Source organism: Colius striatus, chromosome 1 (genome assembly GCF_028858725.1).
Source record: "Colius striatus isolate bColStr4 chromosome 1, bColStr4.1.hap1, whole genome shotgun sequence".
Taxonomy (NCBI): Eukaryota; Metazoa; Chordata; class Aves; order Coliiformes; family Coliidae; genus Colius; species Colius striatus.
In genome coordinates, this window is record NC_084759.1 from 116302742 (window position 1) to 116328471 (window position 25730).

At 42.4% G+C, this 25730-nt stretch overlaps 5 protein-coding genes across 18 annotated transcripts in view; 2 read left to right on the plus strand and 3 right to left on the minus strand.

Annotated features, from left to right (window-relative positions):
• Positions 1 to 2678: 2678 nt before the first annotated feature.
• PCNP (PEST proteolytic signal containing nuclear protein) lies at positions 2679 to 11012 on the minus strand. Of its 2 annotated transcripts, XM_062004003.1 has the most exons (6): positions 10833 to 10848; positions 7359 to 7418; positions 7115 to 7283; positions 5077 to 5151; positions 4556 to 4611; positions 2679 to 3068 (listed from the first exon to the last, which is right to left on the minus strand). In XM_062004003.1, exons 2-6 carry the CDS (start codon positions 7412 to 7414, stop codon positions 2939 to 2941), a joined length of 486 nt encoding a protein of 161 aa, XP_061859987.1. In that variant the 5' UTR covers positions 7415 to 7418; positions 10833 to 10848; the 3' UTR covers positions 2679 to 2938. The 2 variants fall into 2 exon arrangements, with proteins under 2 accessions (XP_061859987.1, XP_061859978.1); XM_062003994.1 differs by lacking the exon at positions 7359 to 7418 and having other exon boundaries at positions 7115 to 7335; positions 10833 to 11012.
• Positions 11013 to 12742: 1730 nt separating this feature from the next.
• TRMT10C (tRNA methyltransferase 10C, mitochondrial RNase P subunit) lies at positions 12743 to 17143 on the minus strand. Of its 3 annotated transcripts, XM_062004024.1 has the most exons (3): positions 16886 to 16935; positions 15503 to 15521; positions 12743 to 14733 (listed from the first exon to the last, which is right to left on the minus strand). In XM_062004024.1, exon 3 carries the CDS (start codon positions 14700 to 14702, stop codon positions 13455 to 13457), a length of 1248 nt encoding a protein of 415 aa, XP_061860008.1. In that variant the 5' UTR covers positions 14703 to 14733; positions 15503 to 15521; positions 16886 to 16935; the 3' UTR covers positions 12743 to 13454. The 3 variants fall into 3 exon arrangements, with proteins under 3 accessions (XP_061860008.1, XP_061860000.1, XP_061860017.1); XM_062004016.1 differs by lacking the exons at positions 15503 to 15521; positions 16886 to 16935 and adding an exon at positions 17060 to 17143; XM_062004033.1 differs by lacking the exon at positions 15503 to 15521 and having other exon boundaries at positions 16886 to 16957.
• Positions 16960 to 19083, plus strand: TXNL4B (thioredoxin like 4B). Of its 3 annotated transcripts, none has more exons than XM_062004060.1 (4): positions 16960 to 17239; positions 17594 to 17759; positions 18110 to 18261; positions 18713 to 19083. In XM_062004060.1, the coding sequence occupies exons 2-4, from the start codon at positions 17628 to 17630 to the stop codon at positions 18876 to 18878; spliced, it is 450 nt and encodes a 149-aa protein (XP_061860044.1). In that variant the 5' UTR covers positions 16960 to 17239; positions 17594 to 17627; the 3' UTR covers positions 18879 to 19083. The 3 variants fall into 3 exon arrangements, with proteins under 3 accessions (XP_061860044.1, XP_061860031.1, XP_061860036.1); XM_062004047.1 differs by having other exon boundaries at positions 17128 to 17217; XM_062004052.1 differs by lacking the exon at positions 16960 to 17239 and adding an exon at positions 17269 to 17426.
• Positions 19084 to 20149: 1066 nt separating this feature from the next.
• Positions 20150 to 25584, minus strand: LOC104553413 (putative protein FAM172B). 2 transcript variants are annotated; one of them, XM_062004144.1, is made up of 4 exons: positions 24839 to 25584; positions 24470 to 24687; positions 23745 to 23813; positions 20150 to 21426 (listed from the first exon to the last, which is right to left on the minus strand). In XM_062004144.1, exons 2-4 carry the CDS (start codon positions 24512 to 24514, stop codon positions 20368 to 20370), a joined length of 1173 nt encoding a protein of 390 aa, XP_061860128.1. In that variant the 5' UTR covers positions 24515 to 24687; positions 24839 to 25584; the 3' UTR covers positions 20150 to 20367. The 2 variants fall into 2 exon arrangements, with proteins under 2 accessions (XP_061860128.1, XP_061860135.1); XM_062004151.1 differs by lacking the exon at positions 24470 to 24687.
• SENP7 (SUMO specific peptidase 7) overlaps positions 25229 to 25730 on the plus strand; it is a 44105-nt gene continuing 43603 nt past the window's right edge. For 5 of the 8 annotated variants that reach the window (XM_062004074.1, XM_062004091.1, XM_062004116.1 and 2 more), the window contains exon 1: positions 25229 to 25322. The gene's annotated coding sequence lies outside the window, so the exon portion shown is untranslated. The remainder of the gene's footprint in view (positions 25323 to 25730) is intronic. The other 3 variants (XM_062004126.1, XM_062004082.1, XM_062004132.1) reach the window with 3 other exon arrangements.

Consider the following 25730-nt stretch of genomic DNA (forward strand, 5'->3'; position numbering starts at 1 on the left):
GTTTAGCAAAGCTTTTTAACATCTCGCTATATGCCACTGCATCAAAAAAATCTGTAGCTTCTCCAAATACATTTATCTTACTGTTTTACAGCAGCCTAGAAAAAGAGTTCTCATTATCCCTGTGATTTAAGAACTCTTCAAGAAGCAAAGCTGATGTTTCCTCCCAGTGTCCTCGCAATGCAAGCTCTGCTAACACCCCTGCTGAGCACACAGAACTGACATGGGTTCTAACAAGGAGGTACTCTGCATGTCTGGCAGAGATGAAGCACAACAGGCCCAGAGTGGTTGCATTAGGACAGGAGAGCTTGGTTTGTCCAAGCTGGTCATCTACAACAGGGGAGAGAAGCCCACGAAGTGAAAAGAGCATTCCTCAGTTTACCTTACAGACAGGCTGGTTGGTTGGATACTTCTTTCTGCTGAGAATGTAGTCACTGAGAATCTGGGTAGTGCCCCTCCTGTGTTTTCAAAGGAATGAAATTAATGTGCAAGCGGCTACCACCAGGATTGCCTGAAACACTGCCACTAATAGACAACTGCATTGGGGTTTAGGTTGTTTTTTTATAATTATTATTTTAATACAGTTAACATTAGATGAGTTTGGAACTGTTCGCAATCCAGGAGGCTCAAAAACAGCCTAGCTGCAGGGTAGCACAGGGTTTACCCAATGACTGCTTTTGTCTTCACCTAACACCTTGAATGTTTTCCAAGCTGCTCAGGTTCTGAGTAAAGCTGTACTGCTAAGCATGTGTAAGCCTTCAGAGAGAAAACCACACAAGTTACAAGGACAGCCATTTCAACCATTTCACAGTTACAAGTACCTTGCTGTACTAAGCAGCTAAGGGTCTCAGGCAAGCACTTAAGATTGCTAAAGGATTCTAAAGTACCAAGATATTTTATTTAAATTAATGTGTATTTCAGCCAAATACGTGGAAGATGTTGGTGGCAAGTTAAGGAGAAGGAATAGGTCTCCAAGTCATCCTCTTACTCAAAAGTTCCCATTTCCTTTTTCCTATTACAATTGACCAAGACAGTAATGAACTAACTACTAAGGAGCAGGATAAAACAGTTATTCACTGTTAACTACCACTATCTTAAAGGGATTTATTTTGAGAAAGATAACCACATGTGATAAAAAAAAAAAACCCAAGTGAAAAGTAAATGCTTCATTTTGCCTTGCTCATTTCCAGTAATGCCCAAATCAGTTTCGCAAGTCCTGAAAGTCAGTTCTGAAAGTGTGCTTTGTTTTGTTTTAAATAAACCAAAGATTTCTGCTACGGAAAAAAATAACGTATACGTTTTTATGTTACGTTTATAACAAGGCTTTTAAAGAAAATAGTTACAGGTATTCAACTGCATCAAGACCTCGAAAGAAAAAAAGATTACACATACAATACAAAAATACAAAAAAAGAGTATTTTTTAGAACTTACAAACTCAAAAGTCTAAGTGGTCAGAGCTTTCCTAAAATAATAATAAAAAAATACACTTCAAGATGCACTTTCCTTTCTGCACTTGCAGCTTCAACTTTAGCATGAGGATGAAAGCAATTAACATATTCAATTCTACAGCCAGTTCCAGGCTGAAATTAATTTAGTGGCCGACACTATCAGGTATTTGAATTAAAAAGAACCTTACGGTTTTTTTGGTTACTTGGGGGAAGGAGGAAGGGGGGGTGTGATATTGATGACTTTGGGTTTAACCAGTTCTGTGAATAAAATGTTTTTAAAATATGCAATCTAAGTCAGTGACACTTCGACAGCCATTACTAGGTTTGAACTCCTACAGCACTGTTGTCGTGCAGTCTGAAAGCCAGGATATCAAACTGACCAGACTAACGTCCCTATTGAAAACTATTTCAAAAGGCAAACAGGTAGGAAAAAGTAAAGTTTTATTTCTGAAGCTGATGCTTGTTAGAAGTATTAGGACTGCAAATACAGTCGTCGTCATCTTTAACCTGATAGTGTACACTGAGGTCACCGGCATCAAGGCATTTGCATTTAAATAGCAAGAGAGGAAAAGTGCATCTTAGGTTTTTCATACATAAGCAGTGAGTTACCGATTTTTGGTGTGGCTTTTATTCCTTCTAGGCATAGTAAAGAAAAATATTTCAACCAAATGTGAAGCTTAATGTACATTAGCTTGTCTTTTTGGTGGTACCTTTTGTGTACCACAAGGAGATGCTAACAAGCACTACTCAAGGATAATGATTAAAGAGGAGCACACTGAAAATACTGATCTACCTTTGTAGTGAATATTCTTTACAGACTGTATCTAATATACAGACAAGGCCCATTTCTCTAGGATGAAATAGGCCACAGAAGGTTACACATCCTACATGAAGTTTTAAACAAAATTAGAGCTAAATTACCAGAGCCACTCAGAGCAACGTAATTCCTAGTTTGCAGAGACTTAACAAAAGATGACTGCAGGGAGAAAACAAAAAAATATCCAGGTTCTTATTATTTCCTGCATAAGTTTCTATTCAAATTAATAGTCCAGTAACACTTCTAGCGCAAGACAATGCTCACTCTCTTTAGCAGTATTTCTAGTAGTCAAATGTTTCTCCTGCTTGGAAGAGGGAGCCAGAAGTGAGAATGCAAGAGCATTCAATGTTAAGCTGATTAAAGAGACAGTAACCTTTTTCATCCACCTTCTTCACTGACAAAAAGAAAAAAAACCTTAAAAAGGTACCACTCCAATGTCTTTATTATCCGTAACCTTTGGAAACTAATCACATGGAACTACAAAATTAGCAAATGCCTTGAAATCTGTATACAAAACATAAATTACCTCTAATTTCAAACTCAGTTAGTGTACCACTCAAAATCTTAAAAAAGTGGCTCCAAAGATAGTCTTATACCATTCTTAAAAAAGGAAACTGTTCCTTTAAAGTTTCACCCTCCCCTCCCCCCAAACACCCAACTCTCAATCCACATCATTTAGTTATTTTCTTGGTCATGGACATTTCCAAGATGAGATTTTATATTTCGTTCCCATAGCTTCTGGTTGTCAGAAAACCCATGCTTTCCTTTATTGAAGGAATTTGGTCCTGCTGAGGTTGGTGTATCCCTGTGAAAAGCAAAACAAGATCAGTTGAGAAAGGCAGCTCAATTACAGTAGTTTGTGCAACATGACACTGGCAACACCAATTTCAAGTCGAACCCTCTGTCAGAAACTACCACACATTTCTCTCCGTATATCCAATGAAATTCAACAAGGGCAAGTGTAAAGTCTTGCATCTGGGAAAGAATAACCCTATGCACCAGTACAGGTACCCAGGGGTATATTAAAAAGGGCTGTGGTTAGTCCGTCGAGGGAAGTTCTCCTCCCTCTCTGTCCTGGTGAGGCCACATCTGCAATATTGTGTCCAGTTCTGGGCCACTCAGTTCAGTGCAAGGCCACATAGATGATGAAGGGAGTGGAGCATCTCCCTTGTGATGAACGGCTGAGGGAGCTGGGGCTTTTCAGCTCGGAGAAGAGGAGACTGAGGGGTGACCTCATTAACATTTACAAATACATAAAGGGTGGGTGTCAGGAGCATGGAATCAGGCTTTTCCCAGTGATACCCAATGACAGGACAAGGGGCAATGGGTACAAGCTGGAACACAAGAGGTTCCAAAGAAATACAAGGAAGAGTTTTTTCACTGTGAGGGTGACGGAGCACTGGAAGAGGATGCCCAGATGGGTTGTGGAGTCTCCTTCTCTGGGGACATTTAAAACCCATCTGGCTGAGTTCCTGTGTGAGCTACTCTAGGTGGTCCTGCTCTGGCAGGGGGGTTGGACTAGATGATCTTTTGCCGTCCCTTCCAACCCTTAACGTTCTGTGATTCTGTGATCAGGAGTTCTCCCTGTTAGCAACAGTAATTTGGCCACAGAACTGATCTCCCTGCAGCACATCAAGACAGAGCAATTAGATGGAGCAGCAGAGGAGGTGGGAATGGTGGTAACTGCTGCCAGCTCCAAAGAAATTGTTGCAAGGGCTACAAAATTGAGGATGCTGCTCGAGGGAAAAAAAAAACCCTAACGGTAGCGAGCCTCCAGGGGACTGACTTTGAAAGTATCCCTATTTGTTTTAGCATTGGCCCTACACTGTCTCAAATTTGAGGCAAGCAGAAGAACTATATGTACTTCTTTCAAAAGTAAACAAGCAATTATTTCTCTGAAAAGGATCATCTTGCCCTTGCACAGGAATATACAAATCTGATCAGACTACCCTACCTCAGGGCAATTTATAAAACAGAGAACTAGTAAGACATGAAGTTTAGCAGGTAGCAGAAACTCACACCTATTACTTTTCCAAGAAGCAAATGAACTCCTATTTCATACGGAACCAATTTATTTCTCAGCAAGAGTGTGAAGGTAAACATACTACTACTAACCTACAGCTGAAATATTTAAAAATACCTGTACTAAATTTTTGTGTTTCTCGAGAAAAACTTTTTGAACCTACTCTATCTTCCCATATTTCTAAACCACCTGCAAGATCTGATCCGTGCTGGAGGAGGTACTCTTGCATAATCACCCTTCTCCAAACCCTAGTTGAAGGCTGACCCTACCTTCCAATGTTCTTCATGCGCATCTTGGCTTCTGGAGGCATTTCTTCTGGTTCACTCTATGGAGAGAAAGGAAGTTAGATTATAGCTGGGCACTATCTTATGAACATTCACAATGCCTGACAAGATAAAGTAGGGATTTCAGCCTTAAGATAAAACAGGTTCTACAAGGTTACAGAAACACAAATTCCTTTGTTCACTTTTGTGCAAGAAGGAGCAGTAACACAACAATGAAATATTTAGCAAACCGGAGAAGCACAATTTGTCTTTGCCTCCCCTTTACCAAGCCCAGAGAAAGCAACCCTTAACTCAAATTAGGTTGTGCATCTCATCTTCAGGGAAAAGTTACCAGCACTTGAACAATTTCTTGAACCAACATGGAGCTACTTAAGCAGAATCACAGGAGATGTTTCTAGGTTGAAAACCCCTGACATTTATGCAAATGATCCACTTCCGTCTGCCCAAGTCTAACCCAGACCAGTAGTACTTTAAGAAGTTGTGTTGATCATTGGCTTATTACTCACATCTTCATCTTCATTGAAAGCTGCTGCTACAGAAAGGGTTTTTGGAGCAAGGGTTGGAACAGGCTCTTTAGGCTTCTGAAAAAGACCAAACACACAAGTAAAGTAAGTCTACTAACTCAAAAAAGCCACCCTTTGTATTTGACTAAATTTTACCAAAATATTTAAAATATCATCACTGAAATGGGCAAAACGTGTTTTTTCTTTGAACCAGGCAGATAAAGGTTACTCTCTAATGAAAAAGATTGTTCACCTGTGCAAGATACACTCTGAAAAGCCAGTTGAGCCCTCTCACATTACAATTCCCCACAAGCAAGTCTTAACTTTTTAGCACACTGCAGGGTTATGCAGCCACTGGTGCATGCCATGAGCAATTAAATCAGAACTCAAACAAGTTGTGGTATTCAAAAATCTCACTATGCTGCTGTTTCCATTATTCTTTCAGAGAATTCTTATCCTTCAATGCCAGGATGATGAATATGTTTCTTTCTTTTCACAAGCCAACAGCTTTCTAGCTTAAAGCAATTCAATACTTTTAAACTAGCATCAGGGTGCATCCCACAGTCTGATTAATAGAAAGTTCCTTTCAAAAGCATATTTTTGATTTCCAATAAATACATTCCTGTATTTACAAAGCCTATCAAACTCAGAACTGTTACATGTAATACAGCAGAGATATCAAAAGTAACTTCGAGATCACTAAAAAAAGCACTGAGTCATCAGAAACAGTTAGCTTCTGCAGTACTACCAATTCTCTAGATCAGTCCTACGCACCGCTTCCTCGATTTTGACTTTATTGGTGATTATTTTGTACACACTCATAGCTTCAGAACTGATACTGCAGCAGAGCCCTTATGGAACTGTCTACTGTTATTCCTCACCAATCGTGTGTAATGTAAAAATTGTGCCATTTCTTAAAGCATCAGCTCCACAGGAAAAGGTAACGTACTAAGGGAGCAACAATTACTAAAAAGAAACAGGTTAAGTTTCAGCACTGTCAGTCACCCACTAAATTTAGTGAGCCAGAAATCCTGATGTATTGCAAATGTATTGCAACTTAAACTATTTCTGCACATGAGAAATCAGAGCTTGCTGGAAGCTCAGAGTGGTCAGCTTTGACAATTTTTCTGAAGTCTGAGCTGACCTGATTGCATTTATAAGCCTAGAATGCTGCCAGCCCACATCTTCCTCCCATCTCAAAATAACAGAGCACTCCTTTCATATTTTGCAGATCTGGAAAAAGCTGGCATTGCAGGTACAAGCCTTTCATGATTGCAGCTTGAATTCAATCCAGACAAAGATTTATAACATATCCACCACAGTGGTAGATGGGAAGTGTAAGGGAACTATACTAAACAGAGAGGCAGCACCTGACTTGTCCTTGCCCAAACTAGCAGAGGACTACTTTGGCAGTAAAAACAAGCATCAGATTCACATCTGCACAAGCACAAGGATACTTTGTACTGGACAATAAAGGGCATCAGAATTCTTAGAAACCTATGTAATAAAACCTCATCTCTTGCACACAATATAAACGAACCACACTGACCTTGCAAAGAATAGGCACAGTAACGAAAAATAAACTATACTTCTCCATGCTAAAGTAAGACGTTTGGAGTAAAGGACAACCCATTAAGTCATGCAGGAGAGTGCCTGCTTTCCTGTAGCTTTAACCACCCTATGCAAAGAAGCTCCCAGCATTCATTTCAAAGTGGCCTGAACAGTTCAGAAAGTCTGCTCGTTTCCCTCAGGAAATTATTCCAGATTTATCAAATCTCATTACAAAAGTATTCTGTGTGTTCAAAGACCTATGGTTAATTTCAGTCAAATCTTACGCTTCATGAGACAACTGACCTGGTATTAATCACCTTGAAGTACTTACATATATTCACAACTAAGTGTTGGCCCTGCAACGCTTTGTTAAACTTTATCCAAGACACCTTCATGTAATTCAAGGCTTTCCTTCTGCAAGGAAGCCTCCCCCAAATACTTCCCTCTTTGCCTCACTTTCCCTAAAATGAAAAGCCTTCAGATAACTTACGTTTGATCCTAGTTTGATGGATATTGCAGATGCCTTCTTTGCTGTCTGACTGCCTATGGAAAATCCAAACTTGGACATTTTGGCAGGAGCAGGCTTTGTGGTGAAGTCTTCAGCTTCTTCATTAGCTGCCCGTTTCTCTGCGCTGCGACTCGAACTTTCTCCTCCATTACTGGAAGAAACAGTCTTAGTTTTCACAGGTTTTTCTGCCTCTTCTTCAGGTCCTGGTGAAGTCGAAACAACTTACCAAGATGAGCTATTTTTACTGAGCAGATTGATGGGAGCAGCAACCTCAAAAAGCATTATACTTTGAGTGCAAAAGGTAAGGAGTTTTTAGTGACAGCAGTTTCCACCAACGTACATTTAGTGAACAGCAAAACACAAAGAGGAGATTAAACTGTAAGCACTCCACTACTTGTATAGAGCTTCTTGTGTATGAGCCAGGAAAATAATCTTGAAGTACCATCTCTTTCTTTGCCATGGAAGTCAAAGTTCAGGTAGTAAATTAAATGTAGATGACTAAATCTTTTTAGGGTTTCAGTTGCCACAGATAAACTTTCATAACTGGAATCCTAATTCCAAACCCAGCGTGGATAATCAAAGTTAATTCTACTAAATTCCTACCAAAAAACATGTCAGTGCCAGTCTCTAGGCTTGTCTGACACAACTCTAAAATCACAGAAGTGACTACAGTAAGGCCAGCTGTCTCAATCGTGTTTCAAGTCACTGTATGTCCACACCTCATCTGTAATAAATCTGCCAATCTCTGCTTCAGAAGGAATCAGCACTAGAAAAACATATATATAGATTTAATCTTGTCTGGATTTGTGTAAAGTAATGGAAAACATAGCAACTGAACAACAATCCACAGAGAAAATACACTCAAATCATAAATTTATTTCTATACACTCAGCTTCTTCAGGTACACCACAAGACAAAGGTGTCCTTGGAAAACTCATACTGGACGTAGTAATTGCTTCAACAACAGTGTATTTCTCAGCTGCTCCAATAAGCAAATCACTGCAGCAGCAGAAGTTAAAAACCAAACCCCCCCACATGGGAGAACAGACAAGGAAACGCTGACAATATCAGTCTAAGAAAAACTGGAGCTCAGCACTGATTCCTTGCTGTATCAAGTGGAGAACAGGACCCTCCACGCACAGCAAATTCAAACCACTAGGTAAGTAAACTCTTCACACTGCTCTCTACCTGCAAAACTCAATTAAGACAGAGCAATGGGAGCCAGTCTGAACCAAGGGTCGAGAAAACTGTAGCTCTGAAGAAGAAATGAAGCAAACAACTATACATATACACCTATATATTTTTTCTGCTATTTCCAAAATCACGAGCAGCAGAATATATCCTTTCTATTCCACTCCTCTAGCTAACAAGATAGATAATAAGTGACTGGAACAAAAAATAATTTATTTTTCACCTTTTAGAAACATTACAAAAAAAAATTTAGTAACTTTAATCAATTTCACTCTATTAAGAAAGAGATACTACTCTGCTCTACTAGAAATTCCACTCTGAAAGTATAGATGTAAGAGTGACAAACAAAGGAGGAAAGAGAAACAAGCAAAATTTAAGCAAATGACCTTGAGTACCGGTACCTTGGTTTGATTGCTGCCTTAACATGGTTTCCCAAACAGTAGTCTGCAAAGCTACATGACCTTTACGTCTAGTCCATAAAATCCCATTAAACGCAGCATTTAATTACAAGTCCAGTTTAGGTACACTAGAGACTGTAAGGTCATTTGACAGTAGACAGAAGATTCATTGGCCTTAGGAGTGTTGGAAGTATGGGCCTGAAAAGTCGTCTTTTTTTTTAAGACACAAAATCCATGGCAGCCTGAATCTTGGGGCACACCGGACCAGTGCAGGTTCCTAAGCTAATGCTAGCTTGAAGCTAATTACACTGCAGCTTACTACTTTGATTGCAAGTTCTAGAATATTGCTAAGCACAAGATGAAGCCTAACACAATCTACCCACATTTGTTTTCTCACCAAAATATTAAATAGGTTCTCTCTCAAAATTAGCTCCTATCACCATTGCATTCTGAATGCTACTTCTACTAGTTCATTTAGGATGAACTGTAGACTGCTGGAAAAAATACTCTTACTTGCAAAAGGAGCTGTAAAGGGCATAGGACAATCAGGGTAGGGAGAGAAGAAGACAGTGCGCTGTTCTATTTTCTGCAGGAGTCAGAAACGCAAACATATATTATCCATTAAATATCCACCTCACATAGACATTTTTTTGAAGGCATCAAGTTTTCCTTGTTATTTCCTAGAGATGTCAAGGAGGTCATACCTCACGTACAGAAAGCACCAGTACTATTCTGAAAACTAGCCTGACTAGTACTCTTTTCACAGATCACAGTAATAAAAAGCTGTTCTGCTTCACAGATTGTATTTTCTCATGAGTATCAACAAGCTATGTCAGTGGACGATTTCCACTATCTGGGTGGTTTAAGTGAGAAAACTGACAGTACAAGGTGGACAGCATCTCAGGATCTCTTACCCCCGGGAAGTGCAGCAATTGGTGGTGGTGGGAACAAACCAGTCACAACTAAGTTAACTTTAAGGTACACGGCACCAACCTCCACAAAAGCCAAAGGCTCCAAATATCTTTCAAAAGTCATCAGGGTAACTATTCTCTTTAGGGCCAATGTACTATATAACTCACTAAGATCACGCATCAGGACACTGAACAGTACACAGGATGGTACAGATGACTGATACTCTGATGCTGTTCAGTCACTGTCTCTCTAATACAAAAAAACCCCCCTCACATCCTCAAAACACCACCAACTAAAACACCTTGACTGAAACTAACATAGAACCAAGACTCAAGGAAGTATCTAAAATCAAGTGTTACTGTTCATATTGTAGTGATTACCAGAAATAACATTGACTGTTGAGGCTATCCTAATAGGTTTACAAACTTGGTTTACTATTTCAAAAGTGCAAAGAAATGCCCTCTGTCTACAGATATATTTAATCCACCCCCCCAAAAAAAACCAAAAAAACCCACAAATAATCAAAACAAAACAAACAGAAGAAAGGTAAACTTCATCTTTGCCAAGAGAATATTTTCTCAGTCTTTAGTCAGGGGAATAAAGAAAGAAATTAATATAAGATTAGAAACCTTAGAACAGGTCACAAGTATTACAGGACATTACAGGAACATCCAGTCGTAATAAAAATACAATAAAACCAAACAGAAAACTTGGCAGACTGCTGCCAAGCAAAAATCCCGTGATGCTCAAAACGGCAGATGAGGAACATTCACCGTACCCATTTTTAAAAGGTACCGCAGCTGCTAAAAGCTAATCCTTAAGGCGTTGCTTTCACCCTCGTCAGCAGCGACACATTTCCCTCGATACATGGCAGAACTATTCCGCATATTTTTTACCGAGAGAAAAACAACGCATTTAGCTGGACGAGGAGAAACTGTAATGTTTTTAAGACAGCTCCCGTCAGGCTGCGGCAGACCCTCATGCGTGAGGACCGCGGGCCCGCAGCGCGGCCTCTCCTCCAGCGCAGTCCCCTCGGGCTCGGGCCCGGGCCCGGGCCGCCCCCTCTCCCCGCACGGCCCAGCCCGCTCCAGGTCTGGCCGGCCGGAGGCTGCCCCCCTACACCCCATCACCACCGGGAAACAGGGTCCGGGTCCCCTGCCCACCCCGTAGCTACGCGGCGAGAGGCGCTACATGTTCACCTCCTCCGGGCTGCGGCCGCTTCGCCTTCTCCCCGTCAGCTCTGGCGTCCGCCATTTTCGCCCGCCTCCTCCTCCCGCGCCGCGCACGCGCATGCGCGCGGCCCCGCCACCCGTCGGGCCGCCCCTCAACCACAGAGAACGCGCGGGTGGAGGCCGGAGCGGCGCGGCCAGGCCCGGCCCCCGCGTCTGCGGCGCCGAAGGCGGGAAAGCTTTGAGCGACGCGGCTGTAACGCACGTCCGGCGGACCGTGACGCACCGCAGCGCACGTGGGCACCGCTTCCCTTCCGCGGGGCTCAACGTCACCCCTCACCCCCCCCCCCCCGATATCTCTCGCGTCACTGGTGGTCAGAACCACGTTCACGCAGGAGGAAACTGAAGGAACGACGCCTTGGTGCAAACTTTGCACAGGCAAGATAAGCAAGTCTGCGTGCTAAAGGGCAATGCGGGTGCTTGTCAGGACTGAGCATCCTGGTTCTGACGAGTTAGGGAAGCAGAAACTGCAAGTTGTGACCATAGACGGTCAAAATAGTTAAAGTCAACCTCTAGTGACCACCAGAGACCTTAACTCAAGTTCAGTACCATTCTGTGGAGGCAGTTTCGTGGTGTCTTAGAATATATCATATCATAGAATCACAGAACAGTAGGGTTGGGAGGGACCTCCACAGATCATGTAGTCCAACCCCCCTGCAAAAGCAGGTCCACCTAGATCAGGTCTCATAGGAACATGTGCAGGTGGGTCTTGAAGACCTCCAAGGAAGGAGCCTCCACAACCCCTCTGGGCAGCCTGTGCCAGGGCTCCCTCACCTGAACAGGGAAATAGTTTTTTCTTATATTTAAATGGATCTTTTCATGTTCCAGCTTCATCCCATTACTCCTTATCTTGTTGCTAGCTACAATAGAACAAAGGGATGCCCCAACCTCCTGACATCCACCATTTACATATTTGTAAATATTAATGAGATCCCCCCTCAGTCTTCTCTTTTCTAGACTGAACAGCCCCAGTTCCCACAGCCTTTCCTCGTATGAAAGATGTTCCAGTCCCCTGATCATCTTGGTGGCCCTGCACTGGATTTCTATGAATATCCATTTTCTTCATGTGTATGAAGAGTTACACTTGAGTCCCTTGAGGATCCCCCACACACCCAGCACTGCGCTAAATCAATAGCTGCTTTCTCACTTATCATTTGGAGAGATTTCTTGGTTATGATTTTTGGTAACACAGTAATGTCATTTCCCCTTCCCCCGCAAGGGCAGACCAGTTAACAAGACCAGAAGAGGCTGTTTTTATAAAGAAATGGTGAATAACTGGAGGCAGAGCATAGCAGCACACAGCTCCACCTTCTCTCTTCCTTGTGTGAGGAGAAAAAGTGTCTGTCTCAGTGCTGCGGCTGCTCACTCTTGAGGCTGGTCTTGGGGGGCACTCAAGGGCTGGACGGGGGGCCGGTCGCAACCACCAGCTTGACCTGAAGAATTGCCCCAGGTTGAAGCTCTGCATGACACCCAACCACATGAAGTCACAAGGACGTGAGTCTCCATACATGGAGCCCTTCATAGGGGGGTGAAAGGTGGAGTTGGAGTAGCACCTCCTCCTCTTCCTTCCAACCCACTGCTTGCAACAGTGTAGAGCAAGAGGTAAAACAGGGAGTGGATCACCACCAGCTCCTGGTATAATTGAAGTCTGCTCTTCAAAACTCCTTCACTTCCAGTTTTCAAATTTTCAGGTCAAAACCCACTCTCTGCCACTGTCGATTTTAAGCATCAGGGCAGACAACTAGACTAAATCAAAAAGATTTAAGCACCCATAAATAAATCCCTCCTTGTCCCATAGACAACAGAAAGAATGGTATGTAACAACGTGCAGCCCAAACACAGACTGTCACAGAAACCAGAGACCATTTCCAGCCATGAGAATCAGTTAAAGGCTTTCTGCTCTTGTATGTATTTACTAATAAGACTGTTTGTCATCGCTAAAGTTCCAGCATTTGGTGAAATCTACATTACATGGGTTGAAAAAAAAGGCACTCAAAAAAAACCAAAACATACTTTTGTGTCTTTTACCTGAGTCAAGAAACGTGGCCTATTCTTTACAAACAAGGACTCAGTTCATGCCAGACAGGATACCCAGAAATAAAATGTGCAAATCTTTAAACTCATGCTAGGTTTAGCCAAATTTTGATAGTTCAGCTATCAAAACTCAGTTCATCCATGCACCTAAAGATGATTTGGGAAGTGGTGGGGAAAGGTCTCCTCTACTTCATCTTAAGCTAACCGTTCAGATGAAGACCATGGATGGCCTCCACCCAAAGCATTGAGGAGTTCTCTGAAAAACCGACCTTCACACGTGGGTACAAATCACTCTTGTCCCAGCATGTTTCAAATGAACAGACTGATGTTCTTTGCACAGAGTAATTTTTTTAGAACAGATTTTCTCATTTCTCTTACATAATTTCAATAATGTGTGAATAAATTTCGACAGCTGGGATGATAATAAAAAAAAAAAAAAAAAGAAAAATCCCTAACAATGGTCCTTGCAAACTTAGCCAACAGTTCCAGGAATCTCAAGAAACTGAGTCATTGTGGGGCACAGTTTGCCTGTAAAATGTCATTCTCTTCCCTATCACTCTACTTCTGCATTTGCTTCTTATAGTAGTTCTTAGCCAATTGCTTTGGTACTTCATCCCGTCTCTTTCCAAGTTTAAGTGTGTTCATCAGGCTTAAGGTTTTTTTCAGTTCATTTACAGGCTTGTTTACAAAACCACAATATTTCCTTTTTGGAACATATTCCAGAGCCTTCTTCCAGTCTCCAGTGTCTTTCAAGGTTAATAAAATATGCATCATTTGATCCAGCGTGAGGTTTTTGGCACCAGTATTCCAAAGCAAGTACTTCTCCAACGGAAGGGCCGCAGTCTCCAGCCCCAATCGCTTTGCCCGTGCTAAAGAAACTCCTGTTTTTATGCTCCTGTCAACCATCGACCCGATAATATAGATTTTGTTGTGATCGTACGTTTTCATCACTTTGGGAGAATCAGCAGTTAGATAGATAAGCTTATCCTTTGGAAAGATCTCTGTGTAGCACTGGTCTGTCACAGTGACAAGCAATTTGCCCCACGCCTCCCTGTAATGCTTGAGAAATTCCTTATGATAGAGGCTATCGTCTTTCAAGTTACAGAAATGGAGGTGGAACGGATCCACAGATCTTCGATTGCAGCTTTCACTCAACACCACCTGTCTCACCGTATTTGTGACTTCCCGGGTGGACATCTCTTTTTCATAAGACATGTCAAATACTAGAGGTTGGCCAAAGATCATAGACTGAGCAACCCTCCAGTTGTATGCTCTATCCATAGACCTGGACCACAAACATATCAATGAATTCCTTTTGGTCTCCTCAGTTTCTGAAGCTTGCTCTTGTGCTTCCAGCCTCCTTTCCCTTTTCTCATCCAGCTTTCTTTTGTCATTTTTCTTCTGAATTTCTTTGATGTGCAAAAATTTTAAATACTTCTTTTTGGCTGACTTGGAAGGACATTCCATGAAGGTTTTTAGCTGTTCATCACTGATGTTTTCTGGAACCGCTCTGCCAGCTAGTCTCCACATCGACAAAATCTCACGTGCAGCAGCCAAAGTGGAAAGCTCCTTATGGTCAGGGACTGTCTCACTGGCTTCTTCTTGCAACCCAGACCTCATTACCTTCTTCCATGCATCTAAATCTAGTTTTTCTGAGGGATTGCATGGCTTGTCTTGCTTCAAGCAAAGTGATAAACTCAGAGCTCTACTGAGCGGAAACAAATCCTTTTTCACCCCATGTTGTGCGGCAAATGGAAGGACAGAACTTTTTACAATTTTCTTCAGAAGCATATTAGCAGACTGCATACTTAAACATGTGCTGTTTTCAAACACTTATCTGCAAAACACCAGTAAGAAGGGAAAAAACGTGTCAGAATCATGATTTTCACCCTTAGTAACAGTGACAGACAACTTCTTGTAGAATACTAGAAATTCCTACTTCCACTATTGCTTTTCAACTGGCTTCTAAATAAAAAGGTGTCTGTGGCGCTGCTGTGAATTGACAATGGTTAGCTGTGCTGCTTGAAAACAGCTACAGCTACTGTAATTCAGAATGTGGTCAAGCAACCTTTAAGTATTGTCTTAGATCTTGTTAAATTATCTGTATCATATGAAAAATAAGAATCTTTGCAACCTAAGTATACAAAATGCTATATGGAAACTGCAAATATTTTTATACACAACCTTGGTACTTAACCAATTGATCTACACTGTGAAAATGAACAAGATGCCTCATCTTGTAACATATTCTGGAATAATTGTGTATCACAGAAGGCCACATTTTTACTTCTACTATTATATTTTGGGAAAGCTCTACTTGCCAACTTTAGTACTAAATTTATTCCTCTTCTCTGCATTTCTACATTGCAGGTCACTGCAACCAGTGAAACCATAAACCCCGTAGTTCTGTTAAGCCAACAGTACAGTCAAGTGAAAGCACTGTTGTGTCCTGAGAGCCCCTTGCTCCTGACTCCCTCAGCAGTGCAAGCATTCATACATCTGCACTATAAGCTGAATCAGAGAGACCTGATCTTAGGGACAGCTAACCAGGTGGTGGAGAAATGAGAAATGGGCAGTTATCATCCCACTCAAAGGCATTTTCATACCTGATTCACCAGACATCTCCTAGAAAGAAAAGACATAAACAACTAGTACAGGAAGAGACTATTTTCTTTTGTTTTGCTAATTGCCTGTGAGGTTGATCTTGGCACATAAAGCTAAGGACACTAAGCCTACAGTTCCACTAACTTCCTACATATTTGTATCTAAATGTAAAAGGCCTGAAGAAAGGAAACTGCCAAATAACATTTAATATTCACTTGCCCTATGCAAACTTCCTTAAGTAAAAATCAGTGAAGCTCAATGTTTGAGAAAATTCGATTTGGTCAAAAGACAAAAATGAGCTCAGGATTTTGAAAGCAAAATTCACAGTCTCCTCAATAATATACCACCTGAAAAATAATGTGATAGATAGAAAAAGTTAAATCTAATTTGGGAGTCATATATATACACATCTTCCCAGATAAAGAGACACAGAAAGAACAGCACGTTACTAGGAAACATTATATAATCTGTCATGTGTTTTTGATGTTGTAAATGGTCAAACTGGTGACTGATATTTAATTTTCTACTGTTATTAAGATGAAATGAACATAACTCCCAACTAACTTAATTGTGTGAAGTTAAAAGAAAATCTGTGCTATGAGAGAACTCATAAGTTTTACAGTTCAATGTTAAACATACTAGCAAAAACAATAATCAAAAGGGTATGTTTTCCAGCTTGGAGAAATCAAAGGACCAGTTTCTGAATTAACTTAGATCACTGGAGCCCCAATTAAGTCAATAGTTGAAAAGCTGATTTACACAATCTAAACAGTAGATCACCGCTTTTGGTAAAAAAAACAAGCTACTATTTAGGGTGTCCAACACCATGTCACTACTGCAACAATGACTCTCAATCTCTGCAGAGCCTAGAAAATATTCTCCTGGGTTTTTTTGTTTGTTTTAATGTCTTCACTGTAACTGAAGGGCCCTTCTCTGATGTTTCAGAGATAGAATAATTCACCTCACTTCTCAGCACAGATACGACTGCTCAGCCTGAACGTGTCAGATGAAGGTAAGCAGCGATATGGCTCTTCCCGACTGATACTACACCCTCCTTAGTAACTTTTAAGGCAGCCCACAACAGACCCAAACCGCGACAAGCTAGGTGACACCTCAAAGACCATCCCGCGTGGCGCCCAATAGGCCTCTCGTTCCCCGCTGCGGCAGCGGGAACCGGAGTGGAGCCGTGCCCCCGGGCCGCAGGCCCTCCGAGGAAAGCCGTCTGGGCTGCGGCGTGGCATAACGCTGCCAAGGTCACCGAGGACCACCGGCGGGCCAAGCAGGGGAGCGTGACGGGCACCTCGGCCGCGCCTCTCGTCCTTAACCCCCAGTGGCGGGAAACACGGAGCGGGAGAGGCCTCCTTCTCCAGAGGCCGCGCCCGCACCTGCCCGAGCTCCAGCCGCCCTCCAGCCCGCTTAGGCTTCCGTCCCTTCTCGTCCCGTCCTGTCCCGTCCCGTCCCGCTCGGGAAGGGAAGGGGCGAACGGACGCCTCTGGGCGGCGAGCGCGGCTAAGAGTCGCCCAACAGCAAAACGGAGGCCTCGGCCATCTGAATCTCACCTCATGGGAAGCAGCTCGCGCGTGCGCGGGGAAGGTCCGGTCCTCTGCACATTCTTGCCCGGGCGCGGCGCCGTGCTCCTTGGTTGTCCTCGGGGTCCCGCGGCTGCACGGCCAAGGTTCCGGCCCTCTTCTCTGCCCCCGCCGTAGGGCTCTGCGGGGTACGGCGATCCCGCGGGGCAGGTCAGCGTCGCGGGGGGTGGGCGATCAGCACCGAGGCCCCACGGGGAGCCGCCGGTCTTGAGCGGGGCTGCCGGTGCGGCCTTGTCGCAGCCCTTCTGCGGGACGCGGCCTTGCGGTGCGGCGCGATTAAGGCCCGGGCCTGCCTCCCCACGGTGTTGCGCCGGGGTCAGGGCGTGAGGCGAACACTGTGAGCCCGAGGGGTTTATCAGCCCCGTGTGCAGACCGCTCTTTTTCGTTCTCTTTTGTTTGTTTGTTGGGTTTTTCTTTGTTTGTTGTTTTGTTAAATAGAAGTTCCGCTTCATTCTGACGCTTTTTTTGTTGTTGTCTCTCTGTTTGGTTTTTTTTTCCTGTCAGGTGGGGATTGTGGTGGAAGCCGTGGTCTGTCGGGATGAGTTTCCTGCTGCCTAAACTGACCTGTAAGAAGGAAGTGGATCAGGCAATAAAAACCGTGGCCGAGAAGGTCTTGGTTCTCCGGTTTGGAAGAGATAACGATGCTGTTTGTCTGCAGCTTGATGATATTGTAAGAGCATTTTTTTCTTTTTTACTTTAAAAAAACAACAAGAAGAAACCTCTACTAGTATACGTGTTCAATACAAGAGAATGTAAAATGTTGCTTTGGGCTAATATGGTGTCTCATGAAAATTTTGGCAACACATATAATGAAATAATGCTATATTCATAAAACAGGTTTAAAAATAAGGACTTGTGTATGTTATTATAGTAGGTGTAGAAAGTGCTTGAAGTAGATAGGACATGAGATTCTAGCCATGCTTAAACTGATAAGACATAAGAGAAATGGGCTCTATAACGCTTACCACCCTTTCTCCTCTTGTATCTGCTTCCATTTGTCATCCACTTTTCCCTTTTCAGCTTGCAAAGACAGCCCACGACCTAAGTAAAATGGCAGTCATTTACCTGGTAGATGTGAACAAGGTTCCAGTGTATACCCAGTATTTTGACATCAGTTATATTCCATCTACTGTGTTTTTCTTCAATGGACAACATATGAAGGTTGATTATGGGTATGTCATCCTACCTGGAATTATCTATTAATCTGTAAGAATTATCAGTCTTTCTCTATGTTATCATGTCTGGGGAAGGTAATATTTGAAAATGATAACGTTTTTTGTCAGAATCTTGATCAAGGACTAAGTAGGAAGCCGGAAGGATGTAAAACTAAGACATATTTTGAAGTATGTTGTGGTGCAGTAAATATGTGTCAGCTGTTTGACAGACCGACTCTGCCAAAAACAGTATAGTTAAAGTCTTAGACATCATACTACACTTTTTTGGACTTTGGAGGTCACAGTATATTCCTGACTTGATCATGCTATTACCAGTGCAAGTCATTCTTTCAGAATGACCAGATTAGATCCTCTAATGTCATGATACATCTTTTCATGTCTTTTAGGTGTTTTTGCTTAGCACACTTTAACATTACAATTCTTATCTTTACCTTATGCTTATATTTAGGTCTCCAGACCACACCAAATTTGTAGGAAGCTTCAAAACAAAGCAAGACTTTATAGATCTGATTGAAGTGATTTACCGTGGAGCAATGCGTGGAAAGCTCATTGTCAGAAGTCCTATTGATCCCAAAAACATTCCTAAATATGACCTTCTCTACCAAGGAATTTAATGGGTTGACCTGAGATAAAGAATTACAGAAATGGATGATAGTTTAGTTTCCTTTTTTTTTTTCCTCAAGCATTCGTAGCCACTTGTGATACAATGGGACAATTTGAGCATTTATATTGAAGGATCATATTGGTCTCCCTCTGAAGACAGACATTCTGTCACCTTGTACTTCTCTTGTAAATAAAGCTGCATATTCATGCGTAAAATTCATGCAAGTGACTGTTCTTTAAGTTGCATGTTGGGTTGCGTACATCCTCTATCTCAGCATCTCCATGGGCAATGTTCTGAAGGGAGGTGAAGTACCCTATAGTCTCTTAATTGTCTGTTTAGTACCATTTTCATTGAGATGTAATAACAGTAAACCTGTCATTATTAACAAAGCTATTCATGCTCTCAAGAGCTTTCAACTTACTAGCATTTTACACTTTTACCCATTACTGGATAAAGGGGCAGATGGTTTTTGAAACACTGTTAGACATGACTGAAATCTGAAATGGATATAAACACAAAAGGGAAGTTGACACTCTTTCCTCTGTTCAACCCAGTATCAACTCTTTTTTTTTGAATCAGATGGGAACTGAAAGTGCAGGACAAGGTTTTGTCATCTGTCAAAAGTCCTTTGCAGCCACTGAAGACATTTGATTCCCACAGGATTAAACTGGAAATTCAGATGACCATTTTGTTTATATTCACTTTAAAGGTTACTTGACCTTTTGCTTGTATAGACTGCAAAGCCTGAGTATGGATATTTAAAACCCATCTCTATTTCCCACCTCATCTAAAATGAAACAGCTGAGAGAATACAACAGTGCCATTCTTTTGCAGCAGTTTAGTAACTGCAGGGTGCTAGAGTATTGTATTTCTGTAGCACCTCCTGCCCAGTAATATCACTGGCTTAGTTGGCTTTTAAATTGAAATTACTTCAATTTACCATATCATTTTGAGGGCACATAATCTGCAACTGGAGAGAAAGTAGCAGTATGTAGCTCCTTGAAGTGTCAGTCAACAGTAAACTTTTCAAGAAGGAAGGTGGGTGTTCCTGCTCTTTAAAGATTTTAAATACTCTGTGGTATACAGCAAGGTGGAAATAGATCCTTTACATTCTTTTCATGTTCCAGATGTGTCCTTTTAAAGAAAGCTGTACCCTTAAGAAGCAAGTGTTTTCATGATAGTTCAGTTTGATTATAGAGCCATAACTGCAGTATAACTGTTTAAAAAAAAATACAGGTGCAAGTTGGCATACCTTAACATCTTTATTTTGTGCAGCTTTACATTTCACAGCTCACTGCTGAACTGTAGCTCTAATGCTTTCAACAGTGCAGTTCTTTCCTAACAGTTAACGTGTACTTGCGTGTTTCTCAAGAACAAAATGGCTTCAAACTAAGAACTGAAAGTTGTTTCACAGTGAGGGGAAGGTCCTTAGATGACTGAAAGGTGAAGAAGTGGTTATGAAAGGAAGAGACCGCTATCAAGAGCAAATCAGTATACCTTTATTTATTGCCTCTCTTCTTATTCGTGCTGCTTCTGGTTGCAACAGGTGAACGCCTAAAGGCTATTGCAACCTTGGCTTTGAGCATGCTCTTTAGGTACTTAAAGATGGCATGTAAGCAGCAGGAAGGTGCCAAACCATGCTTCTCCGTTCCAGCAGAGACAGTAGGGCAATTCACTTTAACAACAGAGCCCACAGCTTTATCTAGAGGCTTACTGTTCGACACCCATTCACGGCAGTATTTCTGTAACCATTCCTGTACTTGCGGGTCGCTTCCACTCTGGTGCTGTGTGTTGTGCATGGAGTCAATGAATGCCACAGAGTAGACTTTATTCATCACCTCCCATTTTCTGTGCACCAGCAGATCAACAAACACCAAGCCGCCATAGCCGTGGGCAATGAAGGCCACATTCTCAACTGCACTCTTAGAAATGAAATGATCCCATACATAGATGGTATGCTCCTCGGGGCTGCTGCTGCCCCTTTTGGGCATCCACCAGACAGACTCCATAGAAGTCAATGCTCCTTCCCTGGTAGGAAAGCTTAACCTCTCATTTTCAGTCTTCAGAGCAACAAAGTTGTCATTAGGATTCAGTACAATCACTCCCCTGTGGCTTTGAAGGGCCATTTTGATGAATGGTATTTGTGTTCCATGCACTAGGCCCTCCTTGACAGTAGTTCTTTGTCCCCATTGTCCAGCACGGAAAACTCCACGGTCTTGCAGGAGGACAATCAGGCTAGAGGAACTTAATGCATTTTCACTCATGAAAAAGAAGCTTCTTGGCTCATCATCTTTAGCACCAGTAGGAATATAAACTTTCTGTAGCATGCAGACTCTTTCCAGGAGCTCATAAACATACTGGGTAATCAAATGTACCAAAACTTGATAGCGTTTATGATTCTGCTCATATGCATTCTTGTAATAACTGAAAACAAAGGACTCATTTGTATCCAGATGCCTCAGTTCCCCTTTTACGTTGAAGTCATACTTCAGTTCCTCTTGATACTCTGAACTTTCTATTAGTTTCCTGAATCTTGATTCCTGGTGCATTTGTAACCACTACAAATTAAAAAGACTATGTCAATGTAGCAATACACTTCCATGCAACACTTACAGAAAGAAAACCTATTGTATTAGAGTTCAGATTTAAAAGGGGTTAGAAACAAAGTACTTGATACAGACAATCTCTTGGTGATCTGTAGTAAACTAGATGCATGTAAAGCCTCTCACAGGTTTTGATTACTGAATTCCAACAGCAGCACATTAATGCTAGTCTTCCAGTTACTCATTTATCCTTGCAAGCACTTGCCACATGGAAATTGTGGAATGGATGACAGAATAAGCTAGCTGCAGTGATCCAAGAACAGGAGAAAAGAAAGTCCATGCAAGCAAACTTTCATGAGACTAGGTTTCTAGTTTCAGCTAAGATCATTTTTCAACTCATATGACTTTTCATCTAATAGGAATTATACTAGGGAGTGGCTTCCATGCAATGAAAAATGAGCTTATAGTAACATTCTTTTTTCCTAATAACTCTTCAATCTATCAGTTGTCACTGGCTGTAGAATGGTAAACATGTAGTAACCTTTGCTGTGGTGAGAATCCTGCTTTTACGGGATTTTTGTCCCAACAGCAGAAGTTAGAAAGCATTAAATTCTCACATTTGTCAGTATTTTTTAAATTGTTAACACAGTAATTTTATTTGGGCAGATAGTTTATATGCAGTTATATTTGGTAAGTACATTGGTGCAAGCTACTATATACATTTAATTTTTTCTTGCTGAAGTAACAGAGATTTTCAGAACATAGTAAATCCCATTCTGAATATGTTAAAACTCATCATACGCTCTGGTACCATCCCGATTACTAGGACGGAAAGTGATTTGAAAATTTTCATGTAAATTACTTGAGTTGGAAGTCCAACTCCTTCATGGAATGTAACTTTCCTTGAGTAAGCTGCTTAGCATATTAAAAATTATTTGTTAGATTTCCAAGTAAAAAAAAAAAAAAAAAGTTTTTTTTACTTTTCAGCAGAACACCACCATATACATTTTCCTTTTGAGTACTCTCCATTCAGTGAGAGATGTTAAGTCATCTCTTCAGGGCCATTCCTGTCTTCTAAGCTAGAAGATGCTACCATCTCTCATATAAGCACACATAGAAAAGGGGGTAAAAAAATCAGATTCTATGATTTATAAACCATGACTGTCTTGCCAGTTTCTTGGAATAGAAACAGCATGAAAGTGGCAAGTGCATGCATTTATCTGTGCCTTTTTTTCATAGGAGATGGGAGGACAGTCAGTTTGCTGTACTACTGAAATACGAGCAATTCATGAGAAAGAGATCATATTTAGTAGAGAGGAAGCTACCCATATTCTTTTTATTTTCCCCATACAATAGTAAAGTGGGATAAAAATGGACATGGTTTAAGGAAACGAAGCACGGAGGAAGCATCCCATAACAATTAGGCATACATAAATGCAGTTTCCTCACAGAATGGCATGCTGACCTGAGTTTTTCTCAGGCCCTTCCTCTCCTCACCCTTAAAAGGTGAGGGACTGTAGTTTCCTGACATACCATGAACAGGAAAGTACTATGTTCTTATCAGCTACTTGTGCCAACATTGCTTTTTTAGTTCCAAAACAGAACAAGGGTGTGTGATCCCAAATAAAACTCTGGGTAAGTGATATTGAACATCTGCTTAAATGCCTACTTTACAAAGCATTGTGAAAGGTTTCTGAGGACTGTAGGAAGCAGAAACAAAAAACTACCAAAACAGTTTTACATCATGCATAGGCATGATTTACCTTCCTAAAATTGCCTTCAAGGTATGAACTGGAAAATTTTTAAGCAATTTATATTGGGTTATCACATAAAAGTTAACTTGAACAGTACCTTAGAAATCATATACTTATTAGTCTGGATGACTGATTTTATGCCATTTATAGCACTCAGAATGCTATTTATAGAATTAAAAAGTAGCAGTTTGTTCTAGATTGAAAGATTGAGAGATTGTTCTAGACACAGCTGCATAATGCATTTACTGCTTTTTGGTAAATCTGGTTTCTAAATCAGTGTTGACTGCTGCTTGTGCTTCATTATCTAGATATAACTGCAATACTCAAGAGTGTTTGTTCTGGCAGACTTTACAATTGCTTTGTTGATTTTTAAAATTACTGTTGGAGGGGAAAACCAAAGAAATCCCTCTTTCCCTTGCTCCCAGTTTTCGGTTTGTATTGTAAGATTCTCCAGCTGTATATTCAGATAGATTTTGTTGCAACAGTTAGCAAATTTGAAACATCACTAGACTATTACTCTCAATGAGATTTTTTCCATTTCCAACCAGTTTCCTCTATTTGATAAAGCAATATCATTACCGTATGATCTCCTGTAAAATCTGTCGTCATCGTAGATGGAAATCTTTTCTGAGATCCCAGACAATTTCTCTATTTGAAAGAAAATAAACACATCTTAGTTCATGTTTCATGACTTTATATACTTTATCCTGGGATGTGTCTATAAATTTTATCAGTTGCTGATAGTTAAGGCTATCTGAAGTGTTTCACATAGTTTCAAGTTACAAGGCAACATCTCATGTTTGTAATTTACACCTGACCATAGGTTACAGTTTATTAACCAAAACTTATTTAGTATGAAACTAAGAAGTCAAAACTAGCTTTGCACAGCTTCTGCACTAGAATCACAGAATGGTAGGGGTTGGAATGGACCTCTAGAGATCATTTAATCCACCCCCCACCCCACCCAAGCAGCTTCTCTTTGATCTAGTCACACAGGAACATGTCCAGATGGGTTTTGAAAACCTCCAGAGAACAAGACTACACACCCTCCCTGGGCAGCCTGTGCCAGGACTCCCTCACCCTCACAAGAAAGAAGTTGTTTAAGTGGAATTTATGTCCATTACCCCTTATCCTGTCTCTGAACACTACAGGAAAAAGCATCGCCCCATCCTCTTGACATCATCTAACATTTAGGTACTTATTAACTGATACAAAGGCACTATTAAGAGGACAGAAAACTACACACAAAACTTAAAATTCTCAAACTGCCCTGAAAAAAACCCGATAACCCAAACCAAACAAACCATTCTTTGTCGCCTCTTGGGCTGTAGGAGAATTTCCGAGGCCATCGTCTGAGAACTGCGGCCACAGCCAGGTTTATGAGAGCGCTGCCCGCTGATGCCGAAGGCGCCCGGCTGTGCCGGGCAGCCCGGCCGCTCGGGTTTTGGGCTCGGCGGCGGGCGGTCGCAGCTGCAGCTGGGAGATGTGCGAGCCGCCCTCCCCTCAGGGGCCTGACTGAAGTCTAATAAGGAAAACGTGATTGGCAAGGTGCCATTTATCCCCGATTCGGCGGGTTACATATGGCATCTTTAAAAATACCGGGTTTCAATTCGTTCCTCCCACAAATGTATGTCTCTTGTTTCCTTTAATGCTACTTTATCGCATTCACAGACCTACTGATTTTATTGCTGTTCCAGGTTGTCAGACGCAGGGAAACACGAGTAATGGCACACCTGTACCTCTGTTGTTTGTTCCACGTCATTTGCGCCCCCCTACCCCCCAGCGGCTCAATTTCAGGCTAAACTCGACGAGTTTAAAACTGGAGCGGCCGCTCGTACTGCAGGGCACGCAGGACGGGCAAGGAACCGTTTATAGGGCTGGCCTTCGGGCGAGCACTCGCTCGCTACGCGAGGCATGGCGGGAGGACCGAAGCTAGCGCGGGCGGCTGCGGGCCGTTGCCCCAAGGCCAGGACAAGGCGGGAGGGTGCGGAGAGCGGTGTGAGGAGACGGCGGCTACCGCTAGGGGCGGGGCGCGAGCAAGGCTGCCGGGCCGGGTCGGGAGGCGGTGCCGGTGCCCATGCCGGAAGTGCCCGGGGAAGCTGCGCAGGCGGCGGTGGGACTTGGGTAAACAACACCGGCAGCGCCGCGGCTCTGGCGGTGAGTGCTGTGTGGTACTGGCGCTGCTGCTTAGAACTCTCTTCTTCTGCTCTTGAGCTGCTTGAAGGGGTGTGTTGAAGTAAAGCTGGCTGGCAGCGTGCTAGGGAGTCCTGTGCAGCCGGTGCGGGGCGAGCGAGCGAAGCCGTCAGGGGAGGGCGGGTGAGCAGCTGGACGTTGATGGGGCGGGGGAGTAGTGGCCGTGGTTTCGGCGGTGTTGAGGCTTCTTTGTGAGACAACTAGAGAGCGAGCATGGGAACGTGGAGTCGCTGTTCCTTGGCCCTTGTCTGTTTGTCAGTGAGAAGCCTGTTCTCTCCTTCGCAGGAAGAGCCAGAGGCTGCGTCAGGAGCTGGGTCGCGGGGCGGGCTCCTGCGGTGACAGCAGCGGCAGTGCCACTGTGGGTGGTGCCCC